At 41.6% G+C, this 24,355-nt stretch overlaps 1 protein-coding gene across 2 annotated transcripts in view; it reads left to right on the plus strand.

Moving 5' to 3' along the window:
• nfatc2a (nuclear factor of activated T cells 2a) overlaps positions 1-24,355 on the plus strand; it is a 156,167-nt gene that overhangs the window by 25,718 nt on the left and 106,094 nt on the right. For both annotated transcript variants that reach the window (XM_068048166.1, XM_068048167.1), the window contains exon 4: positions 3,979-4,181. In XM_068048166.1, the coding sequence (XP_067904267.1) occupies positions 3,979-4,181 (203 nt within the window). The remainder of the gene's footprint in view (positions 1-3,978; positions 4,182-24,355) is intronic.

A 24,355-nucleotide genomic window follows, 5' to 3' on the forward strand; every position in this document is an offset into this window, starting at 1 on the left:
TGTCCCTCTAATTCTTGTTCTCTCCAATGAAAACAAGTTCAGCACTTCACATTTCTTTTTCTATATGGTGCCTTAGGTTTCAGAATTAATCTAGTTTCTCTTCCCTGAAAATTCTCCAATAAATAAGCCTTTGAAGACATAGAGCAGTCTGAAAATAGCCTCACCGGGATCTATATAAGAATGTCACATTTTTTTCCCTCAGTATTTCTATTCATACAGTATTTATTTTTAAACTATTTTACCAAGGGTTTCTAAAATGTTTGAGCTTTCATAAAATTTTACCAACATTTTCTTGACCTCCACTGTAATTACCCAATTTATTTTGTTAAGCCCTGAGAAAAATCAACTGTTAGATCCTAAGATAGTAAATAAAATGTGCATCATATGAGTGGGGCTTTGGCCAATAGTGATCCCAATATTGTACAGTCAGATGAATCTTCATTATTGTTACAAGAGGGACTATTTGCTTTGCAAATATGTGACCATCTTGGCAGAATCTGAGCAGCATCCACTGAAAATGTCACAGGTTTTTACATTATTATTATTTGAGCTGTCCACAATTAGTACATGTAGTTTTTCAGAGTTAGATGATGAATAGATGTAGCAACCAATTATTATCACAGCAACAATAATCATCACTATTCACTGTCATCAGAAATGATTTGAGAGTCCCCTGGAAGAGTATATGGAACAGTATTGCATGTCTGAAATGATTTGGGTAATGTCATGCAGGCCCCCACCTGCCAAGAATGAGGCATATTAATTTTGCCACATGGACATTAAATTTCAAATTGTTGCTGGGAAGAAGAGAAGGCCTGTTACAAGGAATGCCAGACTTTGGCGGGAATTTTTTTTTTACATACTAACAGACATTGAAGGCAGGGAAGCGCATTCCATTCCCTGCTAAGATGATACCATACACAGAGCCAAGACAAGTCAGTCCAGTTAGTCACATGACTAACCTGCTTGGCAACCTGGGGGGTTTCTGAATTGCACAGTTTGAACTGAGAGCCTGCGGAAAGCAGAATGCTCCTGGACTGAAGAAGACCTCCTGTCTGTCTGCCTGCTCCCATCTCTTTCTCACGGAACTCCAAATCCACTGAAGACACATGAACCCCAAGAGAGAAAAATCTCCTACAGTGAACAAGATTTAAGAAGAATACTGGGCCCCAATGAAAAGCAAGATCTACTGACAATGAAGGACTCTACAGTGAGCTCAAAGAACCGTAACACAAGAAACCTCCTCAGATATTGCCTCAAACATTTCCACTTTATTCCTTCTGTTTTCTTCTGTCTCTATCTCGTGTGTACCACGTATGCATGCTAGCGTGTGGGTGTGTCGTGTAACCGTAGGCGTCAACCAAATTAGAGTTTAAGTTCAAGTTTAATAAATTTCGACCTTTCTTTCTTTAAACCTAAGACAACCTGTTTGTGCTGGTTTCTTTGCCTTATAATTGGAAAGTGGTGAACAAGGATTCACCAAGGGTAGCAAAAAACACGGTGTGTTCAAAATTTAAACTCTGTTACAGTAAGACCAAGTGAAGGCTGAAAGGAAACCCTTGACCTCTTTCTCACTTGGTCGTAACAGTAGTTCTTAGGTTCTATTTTTATAAATGAGCTGACATAGGCCAATAGGTTAGATCAATGTTAACTAAATTCGGAAGTACTGTCCTGAAATCGTTCTTTGCTTTTTTTATGTTTGTACGATTCTTTGCTTTTTTTATGTTTGTACGATTAACAACACCGATTGAAAAATCTGAACATACATCCTTGTAATTTTGATGTATGCTGCCAATGGGCAAGGTTCCTTACCAACAGCGTGGATTGAAAAATTACCCCCATATTTACCTTGATAATTTGATTGTATGGCTAAACACTACAAAACTGTGATTTGCCTCTCGTAGTGACAAAATTGAGTAGCATCTGTCAACAAATGGGACATTGTTTAAATCCCACTATGCTAGTTTGAGAATTTGAATGCTGTTTTTTAAACAATCTGTAAATGGAAAGCTGGTATCTATAAACGTGGCCATCATAAAAACCCAACTGGTTCACTTAAATCCTTTAGGGAAGGAAACCAGCTGTCCTTACCCTGTCTGGCCTACATGTGACCTCAGTTCCACTGCAATGTGGTTGAATCTTAACTGCCTTCTGAGTAAAGGCCTGCTCAGGTCTGCAAATGAGACCCGACCCGGCCCAAGTCCTTCCATTTTTTCCCACATCCGACCCAACCTGGCTATCAGTTAATTTACCTTCCGTTTTTCACTTTGTTCCTTACCTGCACAAGCTTAAATTAACTCTAACAAAACCACCTTTAAAGTCAAAAAAGTAAATTAGCATTAGAGTCACTTACCTGAGGTTGTGATAGAGCATGTCCAATCCAGCTCGACCCAATCCGAGCCCGAATCTCGGACCCGGAAGTGCAACCCGACCTGACCGAACCTGACACATGTCGTTGGTTCCCGTTGGGTTCGGGTTGGGTAGCAGGCCTTTACTTCTGACTGGCCTAGCAAGCCACTCAGTTCTATCCAACTGCTACAAGGAAAGCTCACCAGCCCTAACACACTCAGGGCAACTTGAGATGGGCAATAAAAGCCAGCCTTGTCAGCAGTGACCATATTCTGAGAATGAATTAAAAGAAAGATAAATACTGAATAAATGCCAGATTCTGAATCTATTAGATACAACATCAATAATAGGTTAAAAAAAGAACAGGTGAGTTGGAAAAAATGACATGGAGGATGATTGATTAGAATTTGCCCCAAGTTGTTGTTGAAACAAAGCCTCTAAATTATTTTAAAAGGGAATTTGATAGTGTTTAAGGGATATTGACTGCATGAAACAGAGTGGATTAAATTTTATGACTCAAGAGGACAAACTTGTAATATTACTTGTTCCTTTGGTGTGTGAACTATTGTAAGATTCACAGGACTATAAGTAATAGCTAAAGAAAATGTGGGTTTTTATTATAACTTAACTAGAACATATACAAACAGTTACTGTAGGTGCCAAATGTAAACACATCTCACTCTGTCACGTTACACCCACAACTCCCTGGTCATGTGTGACACAATATCACTTCCTCTGGTGATCTTCACTTACAACCTCTTAAGGTAGTCCTCTTAAGGTTGTCCCACAACAAAACTCATCAATGGAAATGTGATAGGCTGACTGGCCTGTTTATGTGCTGTAACATTCGATGACTCTATGGTGTTGATAGAGGAAATGAGCAGGTAAAACTTTGCTTCAGATTTATGCAGATGCTCTGAAACTGAACCTTAAATTAGGTTTTGTATTTTTCAATGTCCCTTAAATTAAAGTTTGAAGCACCAAAAATATAATCTATTGAGATTTAGACATCAGGATTGCAGCTGAACCCCTGAGTGTTCAAATGTTGAATTGAAGCCCCATTCCCTGGAGCTACCTAAATAAATTGAGTTGACAACAAATCAGGATATTTACCCTTATTTGTTGAAACCTAAAAGAATATTGAAAGTGTTTATTTTGTTGACCTATGCCACTCTATTTATCTGCATTCTGCTTGCAGTGAGGTGTACCTGAAAGCAATCTCCATCTGACACCAGTGGGATTCTGAGTGCAATACTTAAGGCAACATCGAATGCCTTTAGTCTGAAGGCAGCTGCCGCTTCCAAAAGTGCTACAAGGTTTGGCAGTGACCCTATTAATAAAAATGTGCACTGAAGCATTTAAGTGCATTTTATTAAATACACCACATCAGTACTTTAAGGAGGCAAGAACATGGTGTGCACATTCTGTTTGCGATGGTGTTTAAATAAAGACTATATAAGCTAATTGAGAAAATCCCTGTTGTTTTAAAAGCAATCACAAACTTAGGAGTGCTCATTAAACCATGATTTAAAACTGTTGCAGCTTTTCTTTACCTACATGTGCAGCATCCTAAAAGGATTTAATGTAAGTCTTGAGAGCTTCCACATAAGTTGTCTTGTCTTTTGCCAGTTCCACGGCTACATGGAAAACAAGCCTTTAAGCCTGCACATATTTATTGGAACAGCAGATGAGCGGCTACTGAGACCACATGCCTTCTATCAAGTCCATCGCATCACCGGCAAGACAGTCTCAACCACCAGTTATGAGAAAATCTGTGGAAATACCAAGGTTTTGGAAATCCCACTTCTGCCAGAGAACAACATGAGAGCAATGTAAGAATATTATTTTTAATCAAAGTAATACTATTATTTATATTTTATCAAGTATTTATTTATAAACAGGACTAGTTGAATAATGGTCTGCTATTGTTGTGAGCACAATGCCCTTTACATTTGACACTTTGACTTGAATCCAGCAGAAACTGATGAAATGAAAGCCTCCTATCTGCTAGTTGTAAGGGACCCACATGAACTGTACCTGCCAGTCTCAACCCAATTTCACTTTGCATTACTTTACATAGGATATACACCTCAGAAACAGGCCTTTTGGTCCAACCAGTCCATGCTTCTCCCATATTTCCTCCTCTAAATCTTGCATTGTAACCCTCTATTTCCTTTTCTCTCATATACTTGTCCAGCTTCCCCTTAAATGCATCAATACTATTAGTTTCAACTACTCCCTGTGGTGGCGAGTTCCACATTCTCACTACTCTTTGAGTAGATAAGTTTCTTCTGAATTCCCTATTGGATTTCTTGGTGACTATCTTATGTTGATAGCCTCTAGTTATTCTCTTCGCCAGGAACACTCTCTGTATCCGCTCTATCCAGATGTTTCATAATCTTAAAATTCTCTATTAGGTGACCCCCTCAGCCTTTTTACAAGAGACCCAGCCTCTTCATCCTTTCCTGATATGTATACCCATGCATTTCTAGTATCATCCGTGTAAATCTTCTCTGCATCCTCTTCACTGCCTCTGTATCCTTTTTATAATATGGTGACCAGAACTGCATGCTGTACTCTAATTGTGGTCTAACCAAAGTTCAATACAGGTTGAGCATTTCTTCCCTACTTGTCAATTCTATCCCTCTAGAAATAAAGCCTAGTGCTTGCTTTGCTTTTTTATGGCCTTGCTAACCTGTGACACATCTTTTAGTGATTGGTGTATTTGTTCTCCAAGATCCCATTTTAATGAATTTGTTGACATATTTGTGTGCTCTTCTCTGTTCATTAAGTTAGCAAAACTGTTAACTGTTTAATATGTTAATGACTTGTTTCAAGCAAACGTATTAATCAATTTGTGAAAAATTATTCACTTCTGCTACTACACTGCAAATCTGATTTTAATCTGAAAGTGAGTTGTTGGGCCACGGTACAGGGTCTTTACTTTATATATGGCCCAAGCCGTGCCTGACCCGGGAGTACTCAATGCAGATTTTGGGTGCTAAATTTGGAAAATATTCAATTAATATCTCCTTCCTTAGTAATAACATGAGAATTCACCAACAATATAAATTTAAAGAGAATTTTTTGGCAAAGAACTTTTTTGATCAGCATATCTAATCAGGTATTAATATATGTCTTCCTTTAATCTTCAGATTTTTACTCTGCTACACTTACAACATATTTGTATGTAAATTGAAAGTGAGAGAGCAGCCAAAATATTAAAACTGAGCTTCTAATTCCATTTTGGAAGCATTGGGAAAGTTTGATCAAACTGGTCCAATCCAAACGTTTACTGCATTTTGTTTGGATTTGTTCTGTCTCTCAAAACTCAACACTGCAAGCACAGGATTTGAAAGACTTGCATCTACGCAGTTGATAAAAACGCAAAGGGAAATAATTAAATTCATCAAAGCCATCAGTAAACGGGTAAAGTGTAAATTACTCAAATTGAAACCCTCAGCATTGTGGCATTGTTGCGATTGTTAGATTGGAGCCTTGTGACCAATTTGTGCTGCAAGTAGAACCTCTGTTAAAGAGTAAAACAGGATTTCCGATCTTCTGTAAAACATTAGAAGAGGAGCCAAGTTCCTTTTCCTTGCATAATTGAAGTCTTGACTCATGTAGACATTCCACCTCCATCTCATCCTTTAAGGTGCTCCTTAAAACCCTTTTCTTTCACAGAGCTTTTGGTCACACTTCTGTTTTTTTTTAATGATATCACTGTGAAACATTTTGGGACAGTTTTTCTCTGTTAAAGGTGTTATATAAATGCAATTGTTGTTGGCTTCTCCATACATTTTTCATAATAAGTGAATACTGAGGGAAAGTACTGTGATGCCAGTTGAACTGTTACCTTCCAATACATGTAAAAAATAGATAGAATTTTACCTTTACCATTACAGACCGCCAGCACTGTGCCAGAGTCTAGACTTAATGATTTAAATTTTATGCTCCAGAAATATTTTATGCACCCACCCAAGACTTGTTGGATGAAAGGACCTCCAGAACACTGCCTGTCACTACTAAAAGTGAAAATTCCCTGTTAGTGCCACTGTCCTTAACTACCAGTTACAAATAAAGGTCTTGTAGAATTGCCATCCAGACTTCCTACTCTTACATTCTTTTGGCTATCTGTAGTACCAAGGACTAACATGTAAGCACTTTCCAGCTACTTTATCTGATTTAAAAGTTTTAAATTATAAGTAAAAAATTAATAGCAAAATAATATTAGGTGTGGCTTATAATGGGGCAACTTACAAACTCTCAAACCTTTTCTACTGCCTCTCTTGTGTGGAGTAATCCAAGTCCAAATTCAGCTTATGATGGTTGAAGAGAGCATTTGTTGGAAACCGCTTTGAGTTACTGTTTTAATAAAATTACAGACCATAATTTTTCCACATTGAAGGTAATGCAAATCGCGAGTGTTTATCTTATGCTATGAAGCAGTAACTTGTAATCTGACATTTCCTGCTTGCTTGCTTCCAGTTGTGGGTGCTGAACTTGGAGTAGCTTCAGCTCTTGGGGTCAAAGAAGCTGCACTGAACTGCTCTGCACAGCACAGAAGATGCTTTGTGGAGCAGACTGAGGAATACTGGTACATTCTTTCCTGCACTACTTAATATGTCCTTTGGCTGGTCCACTCTGGAATGACTTATGGAGATGTTCATAAGCTAGATCATTCTAAGGGAACTGGGCAGAGTAGAGGGAAATGCTGGGTAAAGAGTGAAAAACCTACCAGTTTTCTTGTACACACCATAATTTTAGTTGATTTAAATGTCAGCAGTATCCATTCACATATTAGATTTTGTAAACCTTCGTTCTTGCCAAATAAACTTAAATTTCTTGGTTGAGATAACTGTTGTGTTCCTATGGAGAGAATGCATCATCCCTATTGGTCAAAAAGAAGCTCTACTTCTGTGGATTTCTCATTAGTTTAGTTCAGAGACTGTTAAGCAGAGTGATGGGTTTCTGCATGTGTCAGATCCCGAGTTGACAAAGAGAAAGACTCTTCTTTTTATAAACAAGATAAATAATGTCTGTTTTTGGATGCCTAAAGTGTGTTCTTGTGTAAAAAAAAAATACAAAATGGCATGGTATTTTGAATTGGAGGCAGCTGCCTTTCCATGTCCTTCCCACCCACCAACTTTACCCTGTTCCTATGACAGCATACAATATACAATCGGCATGCTACTGAATATGTCACAGTACCTGACTTTGAATGACTGTGTAAACTGACCAGATCAGGCACATTAATAGTATACAGCCTGAAGTTTCAAAATTAAATTGTAACAACTTACGGTCATATTTATGAGAAAGATATCCTTTAGCATGAGTAATGGGAATAGTTATTTTTAAGAAATTAATTAGCAGAGATTCTTTACGATCTGATTACTTTCCATTCTCCCATCTGCAAAACTCTGGCTGGTAAATAGAACCTGGTTGTATTTGACACTCGTTCTGTACAAAGAATGTTTTCAATCAGTGTAACAGGCAACAGCTGGAAAAGACAATATCTCTTTTGTTGGCATTTGGCTGTACTTTGTAACTGTCAAAAAAGTCATGTTGCTCAAATTAAGAAAGACGATTTAAGTATAGACGACAGAAAATAGTGACTGAGATTTTTTTTTTAGGACTGGTCGCAGCAGAGTAGATATAATGGAGAATAACGTTACATCTGATCATTTATTAGTGGAGCTGGTGAGCATTTAGCCTTAATGAATGAACTGGAATGCTTTCCAGTCACCCTGAGACAGGAAATCCTGGCTCGCAGGACTGCATACTGGAGGTGGGGATGGTTGAATTGGCCAAGTTTACAATCTGATTCTGGATCAGCACTGGTCTGAGACCAGACGCTATCAATTCCAGCCAAGCAATACCACCTTTACAATTCTAGTTGTAACTCCAGTTATGATACCCAGGGAAGAGCTTTGTGCCTGTTAAAATTGAAACGCTTAGAGTTTGGGTGACCGTGTCTGCAGTGTCTACTGATTTAAATTAACTCCAGGTAGGTTTAAAAAGTGCCAAGGAGGTTTGGGAGACTCCCCTTGACAATTTGCAAACATGACTTAATACTGCAAGTGGAGTTATTCTGTCTGGTGTTAACCCCAAGTGCTGGGAGACTGCCTTCTCTATGTAGTTTCACAGCACATCTCCCCAGAGACAAGCTGCACCTTTGTAAACACATTCTGAGACTGCCCACCTGATTAAATCTTCATCTCTAGTTCTTATCCCTACTTAGCTGATGTGTAAAATGTTGTGTTGGCATCGATTGGTAATAGATAGATTTGGAAAGATAGGGAATTTGATAAAGGTTTTTAGTGTCATACTTCCAATCAAAAACAGAGACTATAAACTGTATTTATTAACCATTAATTATGAACAATTAATTTATTTTCAGTTTCTCCCCTTGTGTCCTGAAGGTGCTGGCTATTGCTATGGCTTGATTCTGCAAGCCTCAGCAGTCTTTTGGTTCCACACCACAGTGGTCAGTCGAGACAGAAAAGGGGGTCATTTTAACTGAACTCAGTGGATGGAAAACACACAGGACTCAGTGTCATGATGGTTTTACCATCCCCCAATATTATTCTGCCTTGACTTCAAACATTGCCTCCCAAGTGCCAGTAAATAATTTGTGTGGAGCGATCACAGGTGACCTCCAATCCCATTTGCCACAATGTGCACACAGACACACATCTGTCTGATTTTCTATCCTCTTCCCTTGCCCAAGGGTGCAGCAGTTGAATGAGATCAACTAACTCAGCAGGCTCGGAATTGACCCTGAGACTTTTCTGTCTGTGGTTCAGTGCTGCATAGGGCAGTGCCTTTAAAAATCAAATGAATTAATTATGATTCATTTTAACATCATTTTGTTTTAACAGTGTGGCTTGATGATCTCATTGAGAAAACTGGCTTAGAGGCTCTGTGTGCATCAGTGTACGGGGGCTGAATTAACATACACAGTTGTAATGGAAATCCCTGGGTTAATGACAATATCAACTGACGTTGATTCAGTTGCAGTAGACTGTTGGGCTCTGAAATCCCAGCCAGTTCCCCTTGCTTTTCTCATCTAAACCCACTGTTTAAACTGAAATATTTCAACTCTCCCCCCAAATGAACAGTAATATGAAAACAATAACCGCTTTAAGGATGTTAATAGTTTATCTGAATTCTTTTAACAGTTTGGGGGGAAAATAAAAGTATTTATGTCGAAGCTTCCACTGAAACCTGCTGTTTACAATTTTTGTTGTTAGGCAGATGGAGTTTCTGCTTTTTTAGTAGCATGCGGGTTATTACAAAGGAGAAAAACTAAATGTTTAGGAAGAAAAAGAGCTTTTGGCTTGAAGCCACTGTAATTATTTGTAATATTAAAAATAAAATTCTCATCTTTTCATGGAAAGGACTCCTGTATCATGAAGAATCATCTCATTATATAAAGAAGGCCATGGCTTCAACATTTCTTATGCAGTCAGCTATTGCTGCCCACCAATAGAAATGTGAATGACAGTTGTCGGGAATTTCCTGTTTAAAATGCCTGGAGTTAATTTTCCCCCTGAATGAATATGGCAGGCACACAGTAAAATCCTAGGTTGGATTACCACAACTGCTTTTTATAAAACTGGCAAATCAAAATATCTGAATTATTTCCCTTGCTATTTGCTTTAGCTTGCTGTCTGAAAGAAAGAATGAAAGAACTCCCATTTATACAGCACCTTTCATGACTTCAGAGTGTCCTAAAGCACTTTACAGCCAACAAAGTGCTTATGAAGCAGCATCACTTTTGTAATACAGGGAGAGTAATGCCATGTAAATACAAGTTATTTTCTTTTATGTGAGAGACTTTGAGAAGTTTGGTTTGTATAGGAGGAGATGTTTAGATTGGATTTATTATAAGCCTCAAAACATGGCCTATTATGAACAGTCAAAATGATTGCTATCTCTTTATTTATAAAGGCTCCCATGTGGCACTGCATGGGCTTTAGTTTTTAGTCAGCAGTAATACAGGCCAACGAGTTGTAACCCAACACAACCACAACACAGCGACGTGGCACCAGGAGCAGCCTGTTTTTTAACTCCAGCAAGCTTTCAGAGCATGGCAAAGCTAGAGCTACATTTGTCATATCCTCAACTCTTTTCATTTACCCCTAATTATGAGATGCCAGCAGGATTTTAAAATATTCTAATCAGTGATATACTGTCTGTTAGTAGCAGATATTTTAAAGCACCAAAGGGGATGAAATAGGAGCTGATAAAATTGTGGGTTGCTTGACATAGGTCTTGTCATATTCCAGCATTGTCATTTTATTACATCTTTATTGCATCTAAACTGCTATCTGGAAAGAATATTCCTAAATATCTTTCTAGGTTTTAGATTTTCCTGTTTTATGAAAAAAATCACTCAAAAGGTATAAATTAGTGACAGCAAACCTGAATCCTGTTTTAAGAAAAGACGGAGTAAGAAAATAAATGAGATCGATAGCATGCCACTGATTTTTTTTTTAGTATGTTATTTTTGGTTTATTTTGAATAAGAAAATCAACCTTGACAAAAGAAAGGTTTCTTCAGCAAGAAAGTTATTTTTGGCAGTGCAGCGGTCTTGTCAGTGAAAGAGAAAATGGCAGTGTGGTCTTCAGTATTTCTGTGTATTATGAGTAATGTTTAAGGAGTTGGATTTGTGAAGTGACATGAGTAATCATTGGTCCACACTAACTGATTTCTATTATAGCACTTAACTCAAGGGATGGGATAACTTTGGTGTGTACGGTTGTCTTTACTGGTGTTATCATGGATTGCAGTTGCTATAATTAGTACACCCTCCTCACCTACAGTTACTACATCTCCTTTATTTTTTACTAACTTGGCAGACATAAGTGACATAGTCTTGTGAAAGAATATCTGTTACAGCAGGCAGATGTTCCCATGTGACTAAGTTTGCATCTGTGATGGTTACTATTATTAGAGGCATTATACATTGCATCACACCCCTCCCTTCCCGCAGCAGTCTGGCATGTCATTAGAAAATGAAAGACAGATAAGCAAAAGGATATTTGCAGATTGTTGTTTCCCAACACAGACAAAGTCTTGATGCCAGTACAGACTTTTATAAAAGTCCTCCTTTTTTGTGTTGACTCTTTCGGGCCTCTGGAACTTCACCCAAGTGGCTGGTTTTGCAATGTGAGCCTGGATGGTGAATGTTGTTCTTCAGCCCTGGATGACATCCCATTTGAGCTGAATTCTATCTTTACCTGACATCTATGTGTGCATGCTCCAGCAAGGGTCATTGGGTAATGCTCAGGAACAGGACCTATGAATGACTTTTCCCTTCCCTAGCCTAGGGTGCTGAGCCTAATTGTAGTGCAATAACTGTTGCCCTTCAGCACAGACTGTCAATCAAAGCTGGGACCTTCTGATCTGCGTGGCTTAGTGCTGTATAAAGTGATACCTTCAGTGGGTAAACAGCATTGGACCAAGCAGATTCAGTGAGGGAGCAATTGTTTGCAGTGCATTGACCATAACAATAAATGTTGTGAAATACTACTTGTGGCGCAAAGCTCCGGTCGATCGGAGCACTGATTTGCAGAGAGGTCACTACAACTGATTCATGTTGCTAATGATTTTCCAGTCCTTAAATTAAATCCTCACAATATCAAAAGCAATGCAAATGTACAAAGCTCTGTGCCTGCCTCTTCAATCCAACCTCTTATTTAATGAGACCATTGCCGCAGAATGCAGATGCATATTGTTTTGTTGGCGCTACAAGCGCTGTTTTGCCTCCAACATAGCATCCAAGGTGCATGTACACACTTCTAGCGCTGGCCTGACTGGATGCCATTTTAGTGAGGGCGTTAGCAGTCGCATAAGGAGCATCTGCCACTAGTATGAAGAGTAGGCAGATTATAGTGTCAGTCAGCGCGTGATACTGACTTGATACCAGCGCTGCTATTTTGGAACTCAACACTCCAGCTAACACCCTCTCTTAGCCTTGCACAGCTGCACATGCGTTCAGCAGCAGGAAGGAACCCCACCCCGCACCGGCACTCCCCAGTGCTATTTAAAGGGATCATCAATTACTTTCAGCTTAGCTGCTGGTTGATTTCTGTTGGCTCCTGCAGTGATTGTAGAAATGTTTGGTGGTTTCCAGAGTTGTTTAAAGTTGCTAAGGTCCACAGGGAGTGTGTGGCGCGTGCTGAAGGATTTGTCCTGACTTCAAGGATTCTGCACAGACCAATTGCTCCCAGACATGGGTGCAGTAGTATGCATCCCCTTGGAATTAAAGGACGACTACCTGACCTGAACGCGACGGGACCTGACGACGTGTCGGGCCCGGCTCAGGTTGCATTTCCATGTCCGGCATTCGGGCTCGGGTTGGGTCGGGCCAGGTAGGACATGCTCTATCACAACCTCAGGTAAGTGGCTCCAATGTTAATTTACTTTTTGGACTTGAAAGGTGGTTTTGTTGGTTATTTTCAGCTTGTGCAGATAAGCAACCAAGTGAAAAACGGAAGGTAGCTAAACTGATGGTCAGGCGCGGGAAAAAATGGAAAGACTCTGGCCGGCTCAGGGTCGGATGTGGTTCTGTCGGGCTCGGGTCGGGTCGGGTTTCATTTGCAGATCCGAGCAGGCCTTTACTTGGAAGACAGCATGACTGGGAGAATGAGTGGAGGCGACACAGAGCAGGACAAGCTGCAAGACGGGAGCGGAGGAGAAGGTGGAAAAGGACTCTCAGCAGAAGGCTGTACTCTCCCAGAATGTCCAGGGAGCAGTTCTCTTACCTGAACCTCAGCAGGGAAACATGGCGTCAGATACCTCCACTTTACTAAGGAGGTCCTCACTGAAATCTGCCACCTGTTGCAGCCACAACTGCAACTGAAGAGCAGGGAAGGACCACATTGCTAGTGACTGTGAAGGTGATTGTGGCCATGAACCATTATGTGTCTGGCTCCTTCCAGGCTGGAGCAGGAAAAATTTGCATCATCTCACAGTTTGCCATTCACTGTTGCATAAGGGAGATCATTGAGGCTCTGTATTCCAAGGGAGCTGAAAACATTTCATTCCACAGAGAAGCTGGGAGAGTAAGCATATGGCTTCACAATGATTGCAGGCTTCCCCATGGTGCAGGGTGCCATTGACCGCACACTTGTCTCTTTTTGGGCACCATATTTAACTCTGAGATGTACCGCAGCTGGAAAGGATTCCACTCCCTCAATATCTAGCTGGTGTGTGACTATACTCAGTGAATCATGCAGGTCAATTCCTGGTATCCTGGCAGCAGCCACTATGTCTTTATTCTGCAGCACTTTGCTGTATCATCTGTATTTGAGTCACCATGACAACCAGAGGGTGATTATTGGGTGACCAGGGCAATCCTTGGATGACATAGCTCATGACTCCTGAGCGCAACACACTCAAATGTGGGCAACAAGCATATCATGAAAGCCATGCTGCTACATAAAATGTGATAGAGCAGACCGTTGGTTACTGAAACAACGCTTCTGCTACCTGAACTGCTCCGGAGTAGCCCTTCATGTAGAGTGCGTGCCAAGATACATGGTTGTCTGCATGTTATGCAACCTCGCAGCCATTAGGGTACCGCCCTTGCCATCACCTTTCCATTGAGCAGCTTAGGAGGAGGAGGTGGAAAAAATAGCCGGGCAACCAACACAACTCTTTTCTAGCTGAATTGTCTATGATCAATTCATCTGACTGCAGTACCAGTGAATGCAACTCGATTCCGCTTTCATCAACAATTCCACACCTTGCCTTCCCTCTGTTACTGACTATCATAGCGTCCTCTTGATCAATACTAAAGTAAAAGCCACCACAAAATAAACATACCAAATCAAATTGATAAATCACACCATACCATATTGCATACAAAAGTTGGCTAATCACCCTTATATATTCCCTAAGTGCCTGCCTTCTATGTGCCTTTTGCCTGTCCTAGTGCTCCTACACAATGCTACCCCAGTGGATGGAGCATAGCTGGTGAAAGACTACTAACTTTCAGTATGGGAGACTGCAGATGGCCTTGTGGGACGACTTCTTGCAGCTCCAGCTCAGAAGACCCCACTTTGCACTGCACCTTCTTAGCTTGGGCGACAGCTCTCTGGGCTGGCTGGCTGACAGATGACAGCAAGGACACTGGTGGAGTGTCAGTTGTGGGAGGATGAATGCTGTCATCCTGAGAAAGAACAGCAGGTTCATGCTACGCGGTGCTACTGCCGTTCCCCTGAGGCGGAGGGCCTCAACAATCCTCGAAATGCGTCGCAGGACCAATTGCTGGACTGCTATATCACCCAGCTGGGTATCTGCAGCTCTGATGGCAGCAAGCTGACCTTGCATGACTTCAGTCTGAGGTGGCACTGCAGTGCCCAGATGTTGGGTAGTTTCTGCTTGTGCTTCATTACGCATTACACACTGTCTCATGGTTGGGTCCACAAAGGTCTCATGGAGTTGGCCATCACTTCCATGCTGGAGAGAATGGCCTCCAAGCTTCACACAAAGCCATGTGCCAAGATGGTGCTTCCATGCTCTTGATATGGACTGCATGGTGCATTGGCAGGTCTGCCCGAAAGCAAGTATTTCAGTGTGCATACCCATCTTCTGTAGGCCGCTCCACTGAAGTCCTCATCTGAGTCTTCTGCAGATGAACTTGTGTGCGACCTCGCCCTCCAGCGAGCTGACGCCTGTACTACCCTTGCCCCTGCCATGGGCGCAGGCCATTTGCACTTGATGTTTCACCATGTGCGGATCCCACCTCTAAGCTCTCCTCTAAAGTACGCCAGTGTCAATATCTAAGCTGGTGCCTGCAAGTGTGAGAATGAGTGACAGTGTTTTTACTTCATCACTGTCTTTCTGCTCTTTCACCTATTTCTCTTACAACACTCCCTGGCCACGTGGCAGTTCTTGGGTATCTGAAAGGAGAAAGGCATGCGCTAGGGTCATGGTGAGAGGGGGAGGGGGACAGGGGAAGCAAGCGGTGCATGTGTACACTATCTGAAGCTTGTAAATCAGAAAAGATTGTAGGATGAGGGTAAGTGGGATGTGAGAGGGAGAATTTAGTAGGACATACCATCATCTTTAATGGTTTCAGCTCCGCCGCAGCCTTGGCCTCAGTCATGGCCACTCCAGTGATGATCAGCACCATTTCCTTCATGGGGTAAGGACATGCAGTGGTGCCTGTCCCCCACCAGTTAGGTAGGGCTGCCTCCGGTTATATTCCTTGTCCTGCAAAAGAGATGGAAGTGTGTCAGAGTGTGGTGCAATGTGTTTCGGTGATGTGGCTGTCATGCTTGAATAGCTGGCAATTTCTGCAAGCTGTGAGATGTGACTGTGAGGCTTGCAGCAGGGTTAAGTGTGAGGGTGAGGTGAAGCTATGAATATTAGATATGAATCGTGATTGATAGAGATTGTTGCTAGGTGACGGGGGGGTGGTGGGCGTGTGCTGCTTAAGGAGTGTGTAAGGTTAGTGGTGCAGTTGGTGGAATATAGGGCTGAATTTCTATGGTGGCAAGCTTCAAAACTGGTGCTGTGCACGTGCGAGATGTGCGCCACGAGGCTACAGTGGCTCATTTACATGGAGGGGGTGGACTACCCGCCCCTGATGACATAGAGGGGACGGGCACTCTGTCTCCGGCAACGGCAACCTGTGCCACCGCGCAGGTGCTGGCACCATTTTTAAAGGGCTTCAAGCCCTTCAGTTACATTTAAATTTTGAAAGGTCCCAGTCTCTGGGAAATAAAAAAATAAAATTTTAATACAACTTTGAACCCCCTTCCCAACTCCCCAATGAGTAATCTATATATAAATTGCCCCCTCCCTCCAAAAAAAAACCTTATATTCAAATCCTGAACGTTCCCCCCTGAACATTATTTCCTTTGAACCTCAACCCATTCCCACCATTCCCACAACCAATAGGAAGAGTTTTCCCCACTCCCCGCCCCCCCACTACCCTGAAAGTTTTACTCCTCCCTCTCCGCAGCAGTGTTCTGCCTTGGATCTCTGAATGGAGGGAAATCTGAAGGTGCGAGACTTCCGGCAACCGGCCGGAATATTGGTGTGGGACCGATGTGGTGAAAAGGTAAGTATTTATTCATCTAGTTAACATTGATTAATCTATTTTAATTAGGTCTCCGTCACCGAGCAATGGGGGCCACCACGAGGCCTCGCCAATGCCAGTAATATGGGGCAGGCCCTTCCCGGTGTCGAGTCCCATGGTGGGCCTCTCGCGGAGGTATTTTCTGTGCCACCCCTGCCATGACCCCTGACGCAGAGGGCTGGTAAAATCCAGCCCATAATATCTGAAGCTGCATTTACTGACTTGCCCACTCATGTGAGGTAATTAAATTTCTTGCTGAACTGCATCTGGATCCTCTGGGTTCGACTCCTGGCATTGACTGGCACAGCTATCTGGTCCCACTGTCTTCTGAGAGTTTGTCTGTATGGCTTCCTGCAGATAAATGACATCGCTTCTCCTTTGCACTTCCTTAACCAAGGTCACCAGTGCAGCATCAGAAAATCTTGGAGCCCACTCTCTGTCATATTATGCTATTTTTGTGTCTTTCCCAGGTCAGACTCACCTTTTTAGAATGATCTCCTGCTAGCCTCTACTGATTTTTCCATCCCCTGCTCAAGCATATGGCCATTCATCAGCGTGCTTACAACTTGCTACACACTTCAATCATTTAAATGAGCAGGCAGCACAAAGTTTGCATGCTGCCTGCATTTGAAGCAACGGGCAATCCCAGGGCCTGCTTTCAGGCCTTGTTGTATTTTGTGGCAGTTTCCTCAGAAGGAAGCCATGCAGTGTTCACCTTATAGCATCACTTCATTGAAAGGAAATTTAGAAACGATTTATCTACTTTGGATTATGAAAAATCATTTTAATAATTGCTGCTAACCGATTATGGGATCTGATGTTGATTCTTCTACGGTGACCATGTGTTTTTGCTGGTGCACATCTTATACTTAGAGGGTCACATTTTGAAACCTTGTTCACTTACCTGTTGCAGGAATCTGACACAAAATACGCCATGCCTTCTCATCAAATCTGCTTTTAATTTCCATGGATGAGGTTGGTTATAAATCGTTCAGAACGGCTTTGCTCGTGAGCTGTTCAGTCAGCCTCCCAAGTAGTTTGTCATGCTTGTTCTGGTTTCATAAAAACATTTTTGGATGGCTTAAATTTGCTTTCTTAAAGCCAGAAAAAGAGTGAAAAGTATTATGAACCATTGGATATCATTGCTGAGTGCTGTGAAGCATGAACGATGGAAATAAAGAATTTATTCCACAATTCAGTGTGTATAATAAAAAGTAATGATTTTCTACCAAAATTAAATCAATGAAAAATTAAGATTACAGTGGAAATTGTTAGTCTGCGTTACTTTGTCATTTAATTTATTTGAATACCCACTTGATATTTCAGTGTGTTCTTAGTTGAATCAATCATCCCAATAAGTAAATAATATTCTTTCCTTGTAATTTATATAATGATAAGTTCCTCTCATTAGAAGTAATGAGGTGAAATCATGCTGAAAATTTACTGTATGACAAGCAGCAGAGATGTGAAAATGCTTGGGTTGATTAGAAGTGGAGGTAGTGACATTTCCACTTTGCCAGTTAAGATTTTTTTTCAATAGAAAGAATTGAGAAATGCACTGTCCTCTATTGGAACTGACCCATAGACCAGAACATTTTTAGGTTTGTACTGAGTTAGCTTAGAGTTTTAAATATTCATTTGTCTTTTCTTATTTTTCAGTTTAAAAAAAAATGCCGCTTGTGGCCATTTAGAATGAAGAGCAGCATCTCTGGCTTTCCAAGTAGATGCAAAAACTTTTGAAGTAATCTCTGAAATTGCTTGTGCTTCAAGAATTCTAAATCCCATCTTCAGATGTGGATTGCTTTCAACAAGTTCAAGTGCAGTTTTTCATTTCTTCTCGTGAGGAGAGCTCATTATTCTATAGAGGAACCACATTTTTTTGCATGAAACAGTTTTGCTGCCTTCTTACACTGGCCTCGTGCCAGTGCAGAGTACGGCTGTTACAAGTGTTTAGCGATGCGCTTAAAGCTTTTTAGAAATACAGAATAGCTGTTAACATTTTCTTCTGATTAATTTTAAATCCCTTTCCACAAAGTTTTCAACTCCCAAAAATAATCTTTCAGTTTCTGATCAGTCATTTAAAGCTGTTTTTTATTCTCGGATGTGGGTATCATTGTCAAGACTGGCATTCATTATGCAACCTTTAGTTGCCTTACTGAGTGGCTTGATGGGCCACTTCTGAGGACAGTTAAGAGTGTGGGCTCGAGTCACTTATCGGCCAGACTAGGTAACGATGTTCTTTCCCTAAAGAACATTAGTGAACTATTTGAGATTTTATGACAATCCAACAGCTTCATGGTCACTTCAAGTTGGCAGGCAGTAAATAGTGGAGTGCCGCAAGGATCAGTGCTGGGGCCTCAGCTAATTTACACTCTATATTAATGACTTGGATGAAGAGACAGAGAGTAATGTATCTAAGTTTGCTGATGATACAAAGGTAGGTGGAAAGGTATGCTGTGAGGAGGACACAGAGGCTGCAGAGAGATATAGACAGGTTATGTGAGTGGGCAACAAGATGGCAGATGGAGTATAATGTTGGGAAGTGTAAAGTTATGCTCTTTAGTCGTAAGAATAGAAAAGCAGAATATTTTTTAAAAGGTGTGAAACTTGTAAGTGTCGATGTTCAAAGAGACTTGGGTGTGCTTGTACAAGAAATACAGAAAGTTAACATTCAGGTACAGCAAGCAATTAGGAAGGCAAATGGCATGTTGGCCTTTATTGCAAGGGGGTTGGAGTATAGGAATAAGAAAGTATTGCTACAATTGTACAGGGTTTTGGTGAGACCACATCCGGAATACTGGCCAGAATTTTATCTTTGAAAAATGGGATTCCGCCAAGGCGTCCGAGACGTAAAATGGTGGTCGATGATGTTGGGTTGGGTCCCCAATGTCATGACGCACAAACGCCATTTTACGCTGGTTGGACAGCAGGCGAGATTGAGGCGCTGCTCTCCGTCAGCTTAGAATCAATTAAAGGGCAATTGAGGTCGCTAAAACACTAATTGATAACCATTTTATGTAGGCTGTCAGATTTTACGGCTGTAAAACAAGTCGAGGGGCATCTCGGGAATCTGGCAGGTTTAAAAGAGCGGTAGGCAGTGTATCTTGGAGGTACTGTTTTGCTGGTTCTTTGTTCATTGTTATTTCTTTGTGTGATTTTAACTGTTTGTGGTAGTTTCAGCTTGTTCAGCAGGGTTCATCTGAGTGTTAACTCGCTCCTGATCGGGCCCCAGCAGTATTGATTTCTTGGGTGAAGGGGAGGGGGTTGTGTGTGCCTGTCCTTACAGCAGGCTGGTAATACCTGAAGTAATTGCATCCATGGGACACAGCAGCAATGGGAATTGTGCACTCTGGAGGTGGTTCATCTAATAAGGAAGACTATGCCCTAAGGAGGGACAGGAGGACAACTGGACAGGGGAACACGCAACCTGCTGGCCCAGTGCAGCCTTGTAATGGAGGAGGGGGGAAGGCGGTGGCAGAGTCGCCCAGGTGCAACCACCTGTCAGAAGACGAGCCTACCCAGCAGGCAAGGTCTACTACTCACGTTTAAACTTCCTGCAACTGTCAGAACACCAGTGCCGAAGAAGACTGCGGCTGTCACGGGAGACTGTTACATCTCTGTGTGAGATGCTGGCAGTGGAGGTTGCTTCGCACTGCGTGGGTGTTCATCCAATGCCGGTCACGCTGAAGGTAACAGCAGCACTGAATTTCTATACATCAGGCTCATTCCAGGTGCACCGGCCTCACCATCAGCTACAGCGCATCCTCCCTCCTCCCCTGCTAGCATCAACGCATCCTCCTCCAGTCTGCTCAAATATGCCAGGTTGGACACTCCACCACTGGTCCGGGACCCCTCTCAGGCATTATGTGCCCTCTTCTCCTCTTCTCCTTTGTATACACAAAGGACTTAGTTAAGACATATCACTTGGAAGATCACCCACTCACTGCTTGGGCTGAGTGCTGCATCTCAAACCAATGCCAGTGAAGTGCATGGATGGAACACATCTGGACCACTGTGCGTCACAGATTTGCCCATTATATGGTCCAAGGTGTGGCTGCAGCCAATCATTGAACGTGGATGGCTTCGACCTTGCAGCATCAGCACCCATTGACCCTCCCGTGTCACATAAAAGATGAGATGACTGCCCTGGCAGAGCGCACAAGGTCATTCACCCACTTGCGGCACTGGAGCCATGTGCTCCTAGCAACTCTGTGGCTGCTGACCTCCTCCGCTACCGCCAGCCATGCCTTCTTCGTGACCTGGGAAGGCCTCCTCCTTCCATCGGATGGGAAGAGGAGCTCCCGCCTTGCCTCAACTGCCTAGAGGAGGACATGTAAGGAGTCCTCTGAGAAGGGGGGTGGGGGTGGGGGGGGGGGTGGTGGCATGCAGCTACTTCTCCCTTCCATTCCTGCAATTAAGTTCTGGTGGGATTCTGATTTTTCTCAAAGTGTTGGCTTGGTGGGCACTTTCAGTCTTCCTTCAGTCCTTTCCACCTCAGTCCCTTATTTTTCCCTTGCAGATGTACAGTGTCTCCTCTCAACGCCCTCCTTCTTGCTTCAGGTAAGTCTCTTAGAGCCACAGAGATTGCTGAAAGCCTTTTTAAAGGACTTTCAGCAAACTCTTCTGGCTCTCGCCCCGCCGACGCTCAGCCTTCTGCCCGCGCGTGCATTTTTCATTTGGAAATAGGGCTGCTAATTGGCTGCCCTGCGCATGATACCGGCGGGCAGCGAGGCGCGGAGTGGGAGCGAGGTCTTCACTTGCTTCTGCCTCATCGGACTCTGAGCCGCCAACAACGGTAAAATTTCAGCCACTGTGTGCAATTTTGGTCTCCACATGTACAAAAGGATATACTTGCATTGGAGGCAGTGCAGATTGGTCCCTGGGATGAGGGACTTGTCCTATGATGAGAGGTTAAGTAAATTGGGCCTCTATTCTCTGGAGTTTAAAAGAATGAGAGGTGATCTTATTGAAACATAGAAGATTCTAAAGGGGCTGGTTAGAATAGACATTGAAAGATTATATCCGCTGGCCAAGGCATCTAAAACACGGGGGGCATAGTCTCAGGATAAGGGACCAATCAGTTAGGACTGAGATGAGGAGAAATTACTTCACTCAAAGAATTTTTGGAATTCTCTACCCCAGAAGGTTGTGGATGCTCCATTGTTGAATATATTTAAGGCTGGGATAGACAGATTTTTAATGTCTCAGGGAATCAAGGGATATGGGGAGCGGGCGGAAAAGTGGAATTGAAGCCCAAGATCGTATTGAATGGCAGAGCAGGTTCGATGGGCCATGTGTTCTACTCCTGCTCCTATTTCTTGTGTTTAACTCATGTCAGTTTTTTACTTCCAGCTTTTTTTGCAAAGCTGAATTCAAATTTTCAAACTGTCCTGGTGAGATTTGAACTCCTGTTCACTAGCTTCCTATTCTAGCAACATAATGACTACAGTGCCATATCCCTGTTGATGAATGATTACTTAATTACATGTTACACGGTCCTGTGTTAGAATCAAATAAATAAAGCCATTTTCAGTGTCAGTTCACTGGCAGACTGGTCATAGTTAATACTGGAAAGGTGCAGGTTTTATGTAGAATGATTACAGATAAACTTTCAAATTTATTTCCTGCTGCATTAATGGTTTAAATGCATGTTTGTTTCTAGTTTGGCCATAAGCAATAGTTTAAACCACAAGACATCAAGCTATGGGGTAATTCAGTCGATAACTTTCCCTTTAAAATGAAAATAAGGATGGCTGCAAAATATCTAGCTAACTGAATGTCAGATTGGCTATAAATTACCTAATATCTTGTTATAATTCCTGCCTTCTGATGAAGTTTTGAGTCTCTCTTTCCAACTTACCTCTCGGCCATAAAACTGACATTGTGGATCAATTGCTCTTTATAGAATCTACCTGACTTTCATTTCTATTGAAAAGAATGGAAATGAAAATTCGGCATTTTCTATAAGTGGTGACCAATTAGCAAAGCCAGATTTATACCAGGCAGCCAGTTGAAAATCTACCCCAATAAGATTAATCTGGGCCATTAGGTAGGATGCTTTGCCATGGGGAAAAATACAACATTCTGATTTAATTTCCTCGTGTTAATCTCGTTTCCTATCGAAAAACCACAGTGCAGTATTGGTACCAGAATTTGTGAAGAAGTCACCGGACTGTTCTTCCCAGTCAAATAGCCTTTCCTTAATGAGAACGTAAGAACAGTCACGCGTAAGAAGAGACCATTTAGCCCATTGAAGCTTACCTTTTTGGCAACCTAACTATCTTAGCATCAAACTGTATTTTGAACCTCCCCGTTATTTATAATGAAAATAGGAAATGCTGGGAAAGACTCAAAAAAGTCAGGCAGCATCTGCGGAGAGAGAAACAGTGTTAACATTTCTGTTTGATGACTGTTGTTTACATTTAACTGGCTTTTATAATACTTAATAGATAAAACCGAAGTAAAGAAAATGTACCTAAGTACTTTACAACCAATGGATCTTTTTTTTATATATTGTACAGTTACTGTTGTGTTGGCTAAAGCAGCAGCCAATACGTCCACAGCAAAATTGCACAAGCAGCAAATGCATGAATAACCAATTCATCATTTTGGTGATATTGGTTGAGGGAGTAATGCTGGCCAGGACGGTGGGAAAACTCCCGACTTATTTTGAATAGTGCCATAGGACCTTTTACATCACTGTCTTATCATTTCTGGTTTCTTTGAGTTAAGAAAACCACCACATACTTGGGCATCCTGCCACATCAACACTTGCACACTGGACACCAATCTTGATTTTGGTGATACACTTGCAGCATTGTGAGGCCCCAACTCTTTGATGGATTTGATTCAAGCCTTTACGCAGATTAGATGTGGATTCATAATGAATTTGATTCAAAGTGAGATCATTAAACTATTGGATACATTTCAGTTTTCATTTTGCATGCCATGCCTTAATTGCGTAAGAACAGACAAAGCAGGAAAGAATAGGAACTTATGATATGTTTCTCATTGATGAAGTTTGTACCCACCTATTAATCCTTAATCATTTGATGGTCACAGCTAAATGCATTGCAGTAGAGTTTTGGTTTTGGGTGCAATTGGAAATCCAGGTGCAAATTGTGCTCAAAATATCACCAGTTTTCTGAATTGAATATTTTGCTCAAGTTTGTGCTCAAACTCATTTTCATTTCATCAAATGTAAAATCTCCTCCAATGAACCAGCACAATCCAACAGCATTGTGGAACTTTTTATTTCTTGCTTAAAAATATTCCTTGATATATTTAAGAGTGGTAACCTGGTGCACTTTGATTAATACAACTGAAAGTGGATTTATCACAAAAATAAACATGTTTAATAAGACTATCCAGTCCATCACCTACGAGAAACCTGATTTTAAATAACTGAAAATGACTTTAAAGAATTAGGCAGAACCATTTACTGTTACAGTTTCTTAAATTAAATATCTTTTAATATTTAAAAACTTTTAAAAGGTGCTCCAGCAGCTAAACAGGCTTAATTTTAAGAGCCGCCTTGAAGGGTTGCAAATGGGTGCAATTAGCGGAAACATGGCAAGGTCAGTTATGTGGGCGGGGCCAGCTCTAGAGCAATGTTTGTTAAAACAGCGCCAAATATCAGGGAAACTTGGTTTGTGCTGGAGTTAATTTGTACTTGAATTTCCTTGCTCTTTTGCACTGGTTTAGCTGATTTCCAGCGAAATTTGCTGGAACAAAACAGTGCAACCTAAGGGAAACTCCAGTACATTAAGTACATGTTGAATAATTACATCCCTGCAGTTAATAATGAATGAGCAATCTCAAAATGGTTTATTTTTGGATAGGTGAAATGCAGACCAGTAAGTGGTCACCTGGCTGACAATTAATCTGTTCACAATATGCAATGTGCTA

Source organism: Heterodontus francisci, chromosome 16 (assembly GCF_036365525.1).
Source record: "Heterodontus francisci isolate sHetFra1 chromosome 16, sHetFra1.hap1, whole genome shotgun sequence".
NCBI lineage: Eukaryota > Metazoa > Chordata > Chondrichthyes > Heterodontiformes > Heterodontidae > Heterodontus > Heterodontus francisci.